The 15,362-nt window shown below is 33.9% G+C and overlaps 1 protein-coding gene across 2 annotated transcripts in view; it reads left to right on the top strand.

The window, feature by feature from the left end:
* Positions 1 to 10,275, top strand: part of ERGIC2 (ERGIC and golgi 2) — a 40,777-nt gene extending 30,502 nt beyond the window's left edge. For both annotated transcript variants that reach the window (XM_023209005.2, XM_023209006.1), the window contains 6 exons: positions 747 to 802; positions 1,640 to 1,738; positions 5,235 to 5,332; positions 7,805 to 7,967; positions 9,293 to 9,375; positions 9,858 to 10,275. In XM_023209005.2, the coding sequence (XP_023064773.1) occupies positions 747 to 802; positions 1,640 to 1,738; positions 5,235 to 5,332; positions 7,805 to 7,967; positions 9,293 to 9,375; positions 9,858 to 9,920 (562 nt within the window). In that variant the 3' untranslated portion in view covers positions 9,921 to 10,275. The remainder of the gene's footprint in view (positions 1 to 746; positions 803 to 1,639; positions 1,739 to 5,234; positions 5,333 to 7,804; positions 7,968 to 9,292; positions 9,376 to 9,857) is intronic.
* Positions 10,276 to 15,362: the final 5,087 nt, after the last annotated feature.

Below are 15,362 nucleotides of genomic sequence, written 5' to 3'. Positions count from 1 at the left end.
ACTCATTCTCATACTTGAATATATTTTCTGACTTTTCAAACTGTAGTTCAAGAACTTCAGACATTGATGCAAATACAAAGGAAATTTCCATGTTTCAAATTCATTTAACTGCGCAATTGAGGAAATTATGCTTTAATTTAGATTGGAAGTTATTAATCTGCAATATAATAACATGTTTATAGGTAAATAAGTGTTAGGAGAAAAATCTACTGGCATTCTGTAAATGTCTTTCAAGCAATGAATATGCTCAGCTCATACTCGTGGATTAGTTTTTCGAAGATGAAATACTTAAAATGTCATTATAGATCATCATCATCAGATAAAGATTTATGGTCAGTTTTGAAAGTAGGGATCATTCCAAACCCCAGTTAAACAAAGTGTAATCTCCCTGCAAAACAGTTGTATTACAAAAAAAAAGGACTCATTACTATTATATCAATGAAAAATTTGTGAAAATTTGCTTTTTCTCATTATGTAACTACATAATATACTTGATTTTGCATCTTGGTCCACAAAGCCTGAAGTATTTACTATCTGACTCTTTACCAAAAATGTTTGCCAACCTCCAGCAATTTATTGCATTGCTGAGATGAGTAGACTTGTCTGCTCAGTCATAGGCCAAATACATTCTTAACGTTATTTTTGTACTAAGAAAAATTATATAACTTAGGGAAGATCCACTTTCTGATCTTAACTAATTATATATATAAATGGTATTACTTTAATATTGTTTTTTCTCCTTTCAGGGCAATTCCACATCCTCGTGGTCATGCACATTTGGCAGCACTTGTCAACCATGAATGTAAGCAGTTTCTGACTTTTTTTCAGTAAAGACGTACTTGAAAAAATATTATTTTTTAAAGTGCAGGTGCAGGGTAGTTGAAAGCGAGCTGTTTTGAAAGCATAATTCATCCAAAGGAAAAAATAAATTTTTTAATTGATTTACTTTAATCTGCATTTGTATTTGGTCATGGCTCAGAGCTGCTGAGGTTAGGGAGGAAAGTCTAGTGTACTTTTTATAACTTTGACACATTTCTGCTAATTTTTAGGGATAATGAAAAGAATACATTTGCAGTTTATTTCAATTTGCAAATTGAAATATGAATATATAGACACATATAAAGTATTCAGGTTAGTTTGGTATCATGATTGTCATAAGACTTAAGTTTTTAAAGTCTGCTTTAGAAGACAAAACAAGTATTGGATTCCAGAAAAAATTGGTTTGGTCACATTAAGCAATAGTGTGTATTAAAAATATATCTGATTAGTTTTATTATATGGCTACATGGACATCATTCCAATTCTAACAATACAGTCCTGTTACTATATGATGATTTGGAAAAGGAAAGATGTATATTTTTGGCTTTCATTATTATACTAATATTTTCTAGACGTTAAATTTTATATAATTACAAAATTTGAGGTGTAGCATTTTGTCTGAATTTATTTTATACATTTAATTCACATGTATTTACATTTATTTTTCTCAAAGTAATGTGGCTTAAAATGCTGTATTATTATCCTTGCAGATTTTAAACATTTTCATTTGAGAATAGATAAGGATGTAAACCAGTCTGTAACATGTAATTTCGAATAATATAATTTCTCTGCTAAGTTGTTTTTATTTTTTGCCTTTTAGCTTACAACTTTTCTCATAGAATAGATCATTTGTCTTTTGGAGAGCTTGTTCCAGCAATTATTAATCCTTTAGATGGAACTGAAAAAATTGCTATAGATCGTAAGTATTTAATATTACTGTTGGATTTTATGTGTAGAAAATTTTGCATATAACCTGAATATTAATACCTTTTTAATGTCTTCCTAACTACTGTGTAAAGATAATCTTTAAGTGGTTAGTGAGTGAGATGTGTGTGGAGAGAATTTGTCCTAGTAGTGGATGAAATTTGAATATTCAAATATGAGCCATAGAACAGAATAAAGAAATTCAGGTTAAAAGATGAAGTAGTTAAAAGGCAGAAGGAGTTCAATATAATCAGTAGAAATAGATGAAAAGTTAATACGTTAATAGGGCATAACTGCACTTTTTTGTATTCACCAAAGAAAGAATAAGAATGAAAGAAAGCTTCAACATTATGAGAAGAATTTTCTTCGTTGTATAATATAGGTTCAAAGTTTTAAAATGCATATGTATCATTTTAGAAACCTCTCTGGAGAGTTTTACAAACACCAGAAACCTAGTTATTCTGGAATGGTTTGGTTATTAACATAGAAAGAGTACATCGTAGCACAGATAACCTTTTTAAAATGTTCTTTTAACCTTCTGCTCCATTTAAAGAATCAAGTCTATCCAAATATGGAAAGATAATTTTCTTAGCTTTTTAGAAAGTTGTCTGTTTTCTACAATTTTTTGATTGCCTCTTTCTAAAATAGTCATGTTATATACCATGTTCCAGCTATTGGACATTTAAAGGACTCCTGAAGCTTATTCAGCTAGTAGGAATTCTGTCCTTTGTAAAATTGTAATTAAGGATTTAGTTTTTTATTAAGTAGATTTATTAGTATTCTATTTAGATTTATTCATATTCTTTACTTTTTAGCCGTGTTATAATCATATATTAAAGATGTTTAGAATTTAGAATACTGATTTACATTTATGAATATTAAAAAATGTTCATGTGGGAATGTTTCCCTTCAGGGAAGCTGAATGTACTAAATTTAGAAATATGTGGATGGAAACATTTTGAGATTTATAAGCTTTAGTCAGTATAATCTAATCTGTAATCTAAGCGTATGTTAATTCTCCTCTGAAATGAATTGCATGTTACCTGAGAGATGCTCATTTGGAAACATACTGGTCGATGCTTTGTTTCAAGATGTTAAAATGAACTACAAATTTTTGTACAGAAGCTCTTCTAAATATAAACAAGTTAATTTTCAAAATGCTGTTTTTAAGTGCACTTCTTTATAAATTGAGAGAAACTAAAAGGTATTTAGAGTCATATTCTGAAATGCTGTTAGGTGAGTATCATCAGGTTATTCAAAGCTTTAAAGCAGTTTATATACTTTTCTCCTCCGTAATATATGTTTCATTTGGCCTCTTTTTCCAAAAAGAAAAACATCACCATTACATATCTGCTGTGTCAGGTACCTATCCCTTTCCTGATGTTCTCCAGAAGTATTGCAGGGGTTACTTAACAATTAACATCTTTAATGCAGTGCAGATTTGGATAAACAAGATAGACATAGTCTCTGCCCCTCATAGAGCACACATTCATATAGTGAATTAGATCTTTAGGTAATAAGTGTTAGGGCAAATGGCTCTGAACAAAATAAAGGGGATTGCTTATGATATGAGAAAGGGCATGGAAGAGGCTGTGGTATTTGAAAAAAAACTTGAGTGAAGTAAGTAAGTGAGCCAAGCGATGATCTTTTTGAGAGCATTGCAGGCAGCTTTATTATTAATGAAGCTGATAGAAATAAAACAATCTATATGTGCTGCCACAAACTGGTTAACCTAACTCCATACTCCTCCTACTCTGCCAACTTCCCAAATGGCAGGGATGGCTCACTTTCCTAATGGTAGAGAGGTAGATATGTATGTCTTAAAGACAGAGCTGTTTAAAAGAGAGAATGCCTATACTATCTAGTTCAGTGGCTTAGCCACACATGATTACTTTCTGCAGATGAATCATTCCTTCCATGAGTGAGAGAGAAGTGGAGAGGAAGGTCAAAGCTTTTACTCTTTTATGTACACAGGAGTGCAAGCTTCTATTTAAATCTGGGATAATTTTTTCTGCTTAAATTTAAAACCATGCTCCCCTTGAGTGAAACCGCCTGGATTCAAGTTCTCACTCTGCCACTTAACAACTTGGACTTTGGCCTGTTTCTTAACATCCCTCTACTTGAGTTGCTTCATCTCTAACAAAAGGATAATAAAAACATTTACTCACTTATCTAGTTGAACCTGTAGATAGATGTATCTATTTACAATTTTTCCAGAGAATTCTCTAGACCTGGAGAATTAACATGTTTTATATTATGTGAATGGGTAATTGTTTACAGTTAATTAATAATTGGCAATATACTGATATTTAAAACTTGTGTCAAACTTGGAAATGCCTAATGACTACATAAAAATGATCCTTTTGATTACACAGTAACCCCAGGCCATCATTGAGTAGTTTCTTTAGTGTTCTTCCTACTGTGATATCAGTTCCTTGTATTTATTCAAAGGCTAGCTAATTTGATTTTGGTGTAGTGTATATCTTAAGATATTAGTAGAAACTGAAAATGTGTCTTGTGGTGGTTATTCTCTTATAATTTTATTTTATTCTTAGTTTCTGTACTGTAAAGAAATGCTGGCCAGGCGCAGTGACTCACACCTATAATCCCAGCGCTTTGGGAGGCTGAGGCAGGAGATTCACTTGAGCCCAGGAATTTGAGACTAGCCTGGGCAACATGGCAAAACCGTGTCTCTACTAAAAACGAAAAAAAATTAGTTGGGCTTGGTGGTGTGCATTGTAGTCCCAGCTACACAGGAGGCTGAGGTGGGAAGATTGCGGGAGCCCAGGAAGTTGAGACTGCAGTGAGCCGTGATTGTGCCACTGCACTCCAGCCTGGATGACGGAGCGACACCCTATCTCAGAAAAAAAAAAAAAGCTACTTTTTCGTATTTGATAAAAGGATAATAATGATTATAAGGAATATTTAAGTCATCAGTTCATTTTTCTTAAACATCTGTGTTGCCCATCTTATGCGTACTGAGAATTTGTTTTACTGAGTATAAATATGTTGCTTCATTGGTTCTTTCTTTAAAAATGTTTTTTTTGTTAGACATTAAGTTGTGTATAACATTACATTTCAGATTAAATGTTTTTATTTTTTGTTTGTTTGAGACAGGTTCTTGCTCTGTTGCCCAGGCTGGAGTGCAGTAGCACAATCATGGCTCACTGCAGCCTTGACTTCCTGGGCTCATATGATCCTCCTACCTCAGCCTCCTGAATAGCTGGGACCCAGAGGTGCATAACAGTATGCCCAGCTAATTTTTGAATTTTTTGTAGAGACAGGGTCTAGCTGTCTTGACCAGACTGGTCTCAAACTCCCAGACTCAAGCAATCCTCCTTCCTTAGCCTCCCAAAGTGCTGAGATTACAGATGTGAGCCACCACATCCAGCTAAATTTCAGGTTAAATGTATTTAATAGAAGAATCTATTTGGCAGTAGTTTGTTGCTACTGAATTGATAAAAAGTTTTTTTTCTTTTTTAATGTTCTAGACAACCAGATGTTCCAGTATTTTATTACAGTTGTGCCAACAAAACTACATACATATAAAATATCAGCAGACACCCATCAGTTTTCTGTGACAGAAAGGGTAAGTTGAATCCAACCGGTAAAATAAGTTGGTGATTTCTTTATAAAGCATTTTAAAGTTTCCTGGCTACAAAATAAGGTGGCATTTTACTTGCTGTCTTCCCTCATTTAAAAATCTGTGTAAGTTTTGAAATGAATTAATGTTTTATTTTAAATCAGAAATATATTAGAAATGAATATTAGTATATTCTAAAGCAATAAAAGTAGATATTAAAAAATCTGAAATGTTTTCTATTGCATTAAGACTTAAAATTGTTAAATTGTGATGGCCTTAATTATTTTATTCTTAATGTCTTAATTTTGTAATGTGTTTTCTCATAAATTGATATAAGCAGTTCTTGATCTGGCAGGAGAGATCTTTGAATTCTATGTTATTTATTTATTAAAAATGTACTACCTTTTCTGGGCATATGTGGTTATCATGGATTAGATAACAAATTTAGAGGGTTTGCCTTCCTAAATTAATGCTTTGTATTCATCTGATTGTGATGAAGAACATTCCACTAGCTCAGAGTGGTATGGCCATATAAATAAATACTGACAATGATGAGAAAGGTTTGGAATTGGACAGTTTAATAGATTTCTCATCTACTTTGGGGTCATGTTTTCTTATTTTTCTGTTTGAATGGTGAGTATTCAAACACTTGTATCCAAAAGAATTCTAAGGCAAAATTTAAGTGCTTTAAAATTTTTGCTTTCCTTTATATAGTGTTTTCTTTTTTTTTTTTTTTTTTTGAGACAGAGTCTTGCTCTGTCGCCCAGGCTGGAGTGCAGTGGCCAGATCTCAGCTCACTGCAAGCTCCGCCTCCCGGGTTCCCACCATTCTCCTGCCTCAGCCTCCCGTGTAGCTGGGACTACAGGCGCCCGCCACCTTGCCCGGCTGGTTTTTTGTATTTTTTAGTAGAGACGGGGTTTCACCGTGTTAGCCAGGATGGTCTCGATCTCCTGACCTCGTGATCCACCCATCTCGGCCTCCCAAAGTGCTGGGATTACAGGCTTGAGCCACCGCGCCCGGCCTATATAGTGTTTTCTTTTACTAGCCTTATAACTCATGATGACCATGCCCTCAATAATTGTGGAATTTTTTTTGTTCTTATGAGCTTAGGTATTGAAGTTTTTAGGGGTGAAGTGTCATGTGTCTATAGCTTTTCACTTGGCATGGGGAAAGTACAAGTTCATATAACTGCATATATATGTATAGGTATGTATGTATATACACTCACAAAGAAACTAGGTAAAGTTTATACAAGAACATATTGTACTTTTCAACATTTCTTTAAGGAGTAGGGAGATTCCATTTCTCACCTGTAAGATTGGCAAACACCTGAAGGACAATACATATAGTTGACAAGACTGTGGGGAAAATAGGCAAACATGCAGTGCTATGGGGATGCAAAGTGGCATAATCTTTGTGGAAGGTAGTTTAGCAGTACCTGAAAAAGGACATACGCATTTACCCTTTGACTCAGCAATCACACTTCGAGAAATCTATTTCAGAGATACAGTAGGCAAAAATATAAAAATGTGTGTTTCAGGCTATTCATTACATCGTTATCTGTAATAGTAGAAGGTTAGAAACAACCCAAATGGTACATCTACACACTGGAGGAAGATGCAATTGTTAAAAATCAAACGAGAAAGATCTCTATATACTGATACGAAGTATCTCCAGGATATATTTTTAAAATAACGAAACCAAAATATATATATATAAATAAAATAGAATCCCAGGGCATTTGATTGTTGAAGGATGTGTTTATAGATAGGGTGACTGAAATAGTTTTTTAACTTAAAAAAGAATGGAGTAACTGGGTTTGGTAAAGTATACAATATGGGGTGGGAGGGAGAGAGCTGACATTAATTAGTCCTGGAACCCAAAGTGAATCATTATTGGTCTTTCATTATGTAGATGCCCTGATCCTTTAAACAGTTTCTACCCTTATAGGTAGTGACAGTATATTTATAACTCAGCATGATATTGAGCATTTTGGAGCTTTAAGACATAGTCACTTTATTGGAAACTTGATCAGTTGGCTTATAAGGTTGTATTGTGCTAATAATAGGGAAAGGGTTTTGTAATGCCCTACATAAAACTGTTTTAATTTCCCTTGGTAGTAGTTAGCTTCATTATTTGTATTCCTAAAGGTTGCAGTTTAGTTACAGCATGAGGGACATGCCATATATTTGTAAGCTCTTGAGCTCAGTAGAAAACTTGAATCTAAGGTGATCTTTTTGAGGAAAAAAGAATGATTCTGCTCTTTTGATAGTTTCAAAAGCTGATTGCACAAAGAATACAAAATAATTTGTCTCTGAAGAGCTTAGTCTAGTAGGACAGTTCATAAGGAAATGTGGATGTCCTTCTTTTACAATAGAGCTGCAGGGCTTAATATTGAATGTATGTAAGTAACCAGATGACATGAATTCTGTTTCTTTCTTCCTCCTGTTTCTCCCCTTCTTTTTGCATCCCTTTTAGGAACGTATCATTAACCATGCTGCAGGCAGCCATGGAGTCTCTGGGATATTTATGAAATACGATCTCAGTTCTCTTATGGTGACAGTTACTGAGGAGCACATGCCATTCTGGCAGTTTTTTGTAAGACTCTGTGGTATTGTTGGAGGAATCTTTTCAACAACAGGTTAACAACCATTTCCTTTTTGTCTAATTTCTAAAAGTGTTGCTTACACTTAAGTTGCTTCTTCTCAAAGGGGCAAGAAGTATACTGATTTTCATGTTTTGGTATTTAAGTAGCTTTTTGTTTAATTACAAAACTCCGAAATTATATTGACTAACCAGTAAACATAACTAATTTCATTGTATTCAATGATGTAAGGTAGATTATATAATGGTGAATTAGAAAGATCCTGGGTATTAACATCAGATTGAACTAGAATTGAATGTAAGTTCTGCCATTTACTTGGTGGTAGCCTGGAATAGATCACCTACCTTTTTTGAGGTTTTCTAATCAGTAAAAGTAGCAATAATAATATATAATTTGCAAGTGTGCTGTAGAATTAAATATGAAAATGCCTACAAGGCATTTAAGGCATTTTATACAGTATGTAAAATCATATGTTATGTACTTTGAATTATGCAATACATGAAACTAGATTTGTAATCAGTGATGTGTTTATGATTTTTGTCCTGAATCCTGGAATAATTCCCTAAGATTATTTGTTGAATTGTAATGATGAAAATTGGGAGTTAAGTACAATACAGGAAAAGGAAACAATTCTATTTTCATATTCAGTCCTTATTCAGTATTAGATGGAGCTGGGTAGTTTATTATACTTAGAATCATGTTTTTAAATGAATGAATAGCTTTTCTTTGGAAATTCTTTGTTAGTACTTCATTTCAATCTATTTAAATTTGTGTTGTTGACATCATTTATTTTCCAAAATTGTATTGGTTTGGGAAAACCTTGAAAAGATTGTGTTTAGGCCAGGTGCAGTGGCGCACACCTATAATCCCAACACTTTGGGAGGCCAAGGCTGGCAGATCAACTTGAGACCAGGAGTTCCAGATCAGCCTGGCCAACATGGCAAAACCATGTCTCCACTGAAAATACAAAAAATTAGCTGGGCATGGTAGCACATGCCTGTAATCCCAGCTACTTGGGAGGCTGAAGCACAAGAATTGCTTGAGCTGGGAGGTGGAGGTTGCAGTGAGCCAAGATTGTACTGCTGCACTCCAGCCTGGGTGATGGAGCGAGACATCTCAAAAAAAAAAAATAATAATAATAAAAGATTGACATTGATTGTGCTCAGATCATGAATTATGTGGCCTTGTGATTTTGAAAAGAAATCCATTTGTTTTTAAATCTATCTTGATTATTTTTTAACCATAGAAGTGAATAATGCAAACTGCTTTATTTTTTTCCATAATATATTGCATTATAGTTATTTATTCTTAAATAACAGTTTAGGAAATAATTAAAAGCCTAAACTTATTGTTTATTACAGGCATGTTACATGGAATTGGAAAATTTATAGTTGAAATAATTTGCTGTCGTTTCAGACTTGGATCCTATAAACCTGTCAATTCTGTAAGTGGTATAGTATACATGGTACTGATCTCTAAATCTTAGAATCATTGTTAAGTCTGTGCGCCGGTCATGGTGGCTCACACCTGAAATCTCAAGACTTTGGGAGGCCAAGGCGGGAGGATCGCTTGAGTCCAGGAGTTTGAGACCAGTCAAGGCAACATAGTGAGAGCCCCATTTCTACAAAAGATAGAAAAAATTAGCCAGGGAAGGTGCTGCAAGCCTGTAGTCCCAGCTACGTGGGAGGCTGAGGTGGGAGGATCACTTGAGCCCAGGAGGTTGAGGTTGTAGTGAGCTGTGATCATACCCACACACTCCAGCCTGGGTGACAGAGCAGACCCTGCCTCAAAAAAGATGGAGAGAGAGAGAATAGTAGCTTTTGGTTCCTGGAAAGGATTGCCCAAAATAAAACCTTGTGTTTAGAGGAAAGAGTATAAGGAATAAAACTAATTCTTTGGTCTTTTCTTCCCTCCTTTTCTCTTTAGGTTCCTTTTGAGGATGGCCACACAGACAACCACTTACCTCTTTTAGAAAATAATACACATTAACACCTCCCGAGTGAAGGAGAAAAACTTTTTGCCTGAGACATAAAACCTTTTTTTAATAATAAAATATTGTGCAATATATTCAAAGAAAAGGAAACATAAATAAGCAGAAAACGTACTTATTTTAAAAAAGAAAAAAAAGGAAAAAAAAAACCCAAACTGAAATTCTATATATGTTGTGTCTGTTACAAATGTCCTAGAAGAAATCTTGCAGCTAAACAGCGAAGAAGCCCAACTGGAGTATTGCTTTGAAGATGACGCCTTCTTATATTTTCACAGCAAATGGGTGGTATCAAAATCATACATTGCTTCTTGGTGATAAAAAGCCTGAAGGAAATAAGTGAAACTACATCTATGGAAAAAAACAAACATTGAGAAGTGCAAATGTTTGCATCCTTTTGTTTTTAAAAGATATGATGTCAGAATAAAATGTGGAAAACATATGGAAAACCAGTCTAGACTTTAAAGAATTGTGATCAGGTCACATTTTTAATAATAATTAAAAAAAAGAAAAACAGGGACTAGTTCCTATGTTATAGCCATATTAATGTTAAGCCATATTAACAAGACCAATTATCCAATAATTTGGTCTTAAAAAGTAACTTCTTTGAACTCTGATTATTGACTTATCTAACTGTTGAAGATAGAGTTTTAGAAGACTAAATTCTCACAGGGGCAGGTATGCAGGTGTTATGTAGCAAAGGTATCATTCACAAATAGTATATAGAATCTTATACAGGGGAAAGAAAGCACTTTTTTGAAAAAAGATGCCAAGTTTTTAATCTAATCATTATATTATTGGTATATTTTGGGGGACATAGGGTGAGTTATAAAAAATCCACTACTGATGGTGAAAATTATCAGTTTGTAAAACATTAAGAGAAAAATAGGATATTTTATATATGTGGTGAGTGGAGAACAGGGTAACTTTAAATGACAGTGTAAGGCAAATTTTAAGCACCACAATCAGATATATCAGATCTGAGAGGTGCCATGTTAAACATTGTCCATTAAACTGTAAAACTGGATTATGAAGTATTTGCATTCAGGGTGTCCTGAATATGATTGATTCTGTATTAGATTGTGTTCTAACTTACTTACTATTACTATTTAAGGATTGGTTCTAAATCTTCAGATTATAAAAGATTAAAAATAGTGGGAGCTATCACACAGGTACTATTAAAAGCTGTATTTGGAATATGTGTGCCAATATCAGTTTTCCTTTTGTAATACTGAATGACAGTAGAAGAATCATCAACTAATCCCCAAAGTTTAAATCATTTAAGGAAATGGGGAAAGACAATTCCAGGTAAATAACAAGACTGAAAGATTAGATTTAAAATAGTAGTTTTAGAAAGTAGGATATCACAAGTAACAGTTTTTCAAATGGATTTTTTTCAAGATAAATGTATAAAAACAGGATAACCAAAATGAAGAGAAGGAGAAATAGTGATGGGTCTGTTTTGCAGTAAAGTTTATGCAGAATGACATTTCGCAGAAAATAACAGAAGCATCATTAAAAAATAGATATATCATTAAGAGCCATGAAGTGAACTGATGAAAATAAGTGATACACTTTGAAAGATTTTTGCATCCAGAAAATTCTAAATAGTGAATGAGCCTTCTTTAGGTTTTGATTTATTTTTCTGAAGATTATTTCCAACAAAGTTTGGCTGTAAACTAACAGAACATCTATCCACAGGAATCTTCATAGGAAAGAATTAGAATTTTAGACTGATCGCTGCTCCTTCAAGTATACTTGTAAAAAAAATTCAATCAAGTTTCAGGGCTTTTTCTAAATGGGAGGGAAAACAATATTGATTTAGGATTTTTTCTTTAGAAGTAGATCATTTTAAGTATCATTAAAAGGATTTTAAAAATTATTTTGATATATATGATTTTTAACTTTTCATATTTTCCAAATACCATATTAAAATTTTATCTCCTATGAAAGGAATTTCTTTAAAGCAAAATTCTGCTTTGCCATTGATTTCCATTTTAAAGGTTAAAGGCTTCCATCTGAAACTCCTCAAATAGAGTCAGATTTTTGGCAGTGGAAGTATTAAAATTCCAACAAGCCCTTTGGATGATGAAGTTTACCTGCATATTAGAATTTGTTAGGAGTTTTTGGCCTCACCAAGTGTTTCTTTTCTATTGGAGAGAGCACTTTACTCACCTACCTGTTATGCAACTTTCCCTATGCCTGGAGGTGCCTCCAGAAAGGATACCCTACTTTATTACCCAATTCTCCTTTTTGTTTTAGTATTCATGGCGTCTATATGTTTTATATTCCAGACTACATATTTAAAAGTCTGAGACCTCAAATTATATGAAATGGATTTTTTTAATACTATGTTTGCGTACATCGACCTATAAAGAAGATTAAATATTTAGGTGAATAATTCCCTGCTGCAGTATTTGTACACTTCAGACTACCTCCTAGGAAAAGCTTAACTTAGTATTACAAAATTCCCTTTTTTTTTTTTTTAAGAGATGGGGTCTTGCACTGCTGCCCAGGCTGAAGTGCAGTGGCACGGTCATAACTCACTGCATCCCCGAACTCCTGGGTTCAAGCAATTCTCCTGCCTCAATCTGCTGAGTAGGTAGGACTACAGCCATGCACCAACAGCCTGGCTAATTCTTTTTCATTTATATAGATAGTGTTTTGCTGTGTTGCTCAGGCTGGACTCCAACTCCCGGACCAAGTAATCTTCCCACCTTAGTCTCCTGCATTGCTGGGATTATAGGCATGAGCCACTGCAACTGGCACCCAAGTTACTTCTAGTTCTCAAGTTAGATGATTAATATCACACTTTTCTTACACGTTTTATGATCGCATTGAATTTTTATAATTAATTTACTAATGCAAACAAGATTTACAGTCTTTAATACAATCTTAATTTTGGAATTTGTAAAGGAATGACTAAGATCTAATTTTTTTTTTTTTGAAACTGAGTCTCGCTCGGGCTAGGCAGGAGTGCAGTGGTGTAATCTCAGCTCACTGCAACCTCCGCCTCCTGGGTTCAAGTAATTCTCCTGCCTCAGCCTCTCGAGTAGCTGGGACTACAGGTGCGTACCACCAAGCCCAGCTAATTTTTTTGTATTTTAGTAGAGACAGGGATTCACTCTTAGCCAGGATGGTCTCGATCTCCTGACCTCATGATGCGCCCGCCTTGGCCTCCTCTCCCAAGGTGCTGGGATTACAGGCATGAGCCACCGCACCCGGACAGATCAAATTTTTTAATAGTGTAAAAGAGATACACTGCATTCCATCTATGTCCTGAGTAATTCAAGTACCAAAAAGTAATTTAATATGAAACTCCTTGAAAATTCAGAGCTTATACTTGAATTCAAGATGCCTATTTTTGGTTGTTTAAAAGTTACTTAAACCTGAGCCTTAGGACCTTTAAAATCTCAGCATGCCTTTTAACCTAGTACTTTTCCTGTTTTGAGCTCTAGCAAACCTTCAGCAAGCCAAGGTGGTAGGTAGCCCTTTTTCAACACTATCAAATAGGTCACAAGTTGTTTACTACCTTACGGTAAAATGCCCGGATCAAGATCCATGTATCTGCCCATATTGTGATGATGCAATCAAAGCATAGTTTTTTTCTACTTTCTGAAGTATTTCTTTGATAAAATCACTTTACATTTAAGAGTAGAAAACAGACTGCCTTGGATTTTTTTTTCAACTATTGAAAATACTGAAAATTTTTTTTCAACTTTTTTTGGTGTGTGTGTCTTTGAGAGAAAAGAGAACATAAAATATTTAGTGTTGCAAGCACAAACGTTTGAACTCAATAAATGACTATGAAGCATTTTTTTTGTCTTTTTAATACTAGGAGAAAATTAATATACCCCCAAATAAGCCTCAGTTCCCATATTTAAACTTTTTTTCTCATAGAAAAGCTACAGGAATTTTAAAATATCACGTTTACATTTGCTTTTCTTCCAGATGGAGCTAAATTGCTATATAATGCAGGGTTTATTTTATATTTCTCATATTAAAGATGAAAAAGTGAAAATTGAGTAATTGACTCGAATTTACGTGTATAAATATGTGAACAGTTGAATACAAACAAGATTACAAGCAGTGAAACATTTAAATAGTTATGGCAACTCCAAATAATATTTTGTGTTTCACAAAAGAAGTTAGGTTAACTTTTCCAAATATAACTCGTTTTACACTATTTTAATAAGGAAAAACTATTAAGGATGAGAAGGCATGAGATAAAGTATACATTAGTGAAAGCCATATACTAAAGCAGACCTTCAACAATAGCTATAACTAATAAATGCTTTGTATTTTGTTTTCAAACAGTTATGTAAATCAATTTGGTGACTTCTTATACTGTACTGACATTTACTTTCTTTAAGGTATTTTTCTGGAATTGACTCAAATTGCCATATCACATGTGGTATTTCTTTTGCAGTTCCAGGTTGGAATCAGTATTTCAAATAAAGTAGGGACACATCTAAAATATTTATGTATCAGAAAAGGTATTTCTGGCTATTTAAACTCAAGTTAAGCATCCTTTGCCACAGTAGTATCTCCACTTTGCAGGGCACTACTGTCTCTCAAACCAGTTACATTTGAAAACCAGCAATTAGTAGTCTTAGTTAACTAAAAAAATGTTTTAAGTGATCTAGGCAGTGAGCATATTTCCACACCTTTATGTGGGATTATGAGAATTGTTACTTCTTACTATAGGCAATTGCTTATGTTCCCAGACATTATTGGAACAGCAGTTCTAGAAGAGTAGCCATGTGGAAATTTACAAGTGATTTTTGTAAACTTTGAAAATTATTGATGTTTTTGGAAACTAGACCGATCTACTTGAATTGTTTATGTTTATTGTAAGATAACATGCTATTTGGGCATTATTAGACCAGTCTCTACCTTGAGATACTAAGTTAATTAAATGAGGTGTTAAATGGAAATAATTATGTTAGTTGAAAATTGCAAGAAGTGTTTCTGTGAATTGTGTGCCCATTTGCCTCAACCTTTTCTAGTATTGGTTGCCTTGGGCAGTGACTCTTCAACTCTGTAATACTTGATACTGTATCAGGTATCTTGTGGGTAGAGAATATAGGGATTGCCAGAATTTCTTTTGAAACATAGGTACCTTTTCTTTGTACTTTCCATCCTCTTTTTCCCCTACGTAGAAGGTTCTTTCCCATTGCTTTGTTTATATTAGGCATTCAAGTAATTGCAAATTGGTCTTGATATGAAATAGTTATATGCTAGAGATTGCCCTTCATACAGGTACCTGCTTTTACTGCCTAATCATCACAAAATAATTTTGTGTCATTTATCTGATGCCACAAATAGAAGAATACTCATGTCAAAATAACCCTGTTAATGGTGTTAGAAAAAGTGAAGCATTATGTACCTATAGGTTAATTTATATTCATCTGATAGTTATTCCTGTGATGTGATTTGGTGGA

The sequence above is a fragment of the Piliocolobus tephrosceles genome, chromosome 10 (genome assembly GCF_002776525.5).
Source record: "Piliocolobus tephrosceles isolate RC106 chromosome 10, ASM277652v3, whole genome shotgun sequence".
Taxonomy (NCBI): Eukaryota; Metazoa; Chordata; class Mammalia; order Primates; family Cercopithecidae; genus Piliocolobus; species Piliocolobus tephrosceles.
Note: the sequence above shows the minus strand (reverse complement) of the source record. Positions and strands in the feature narration are given on the sequence as shown.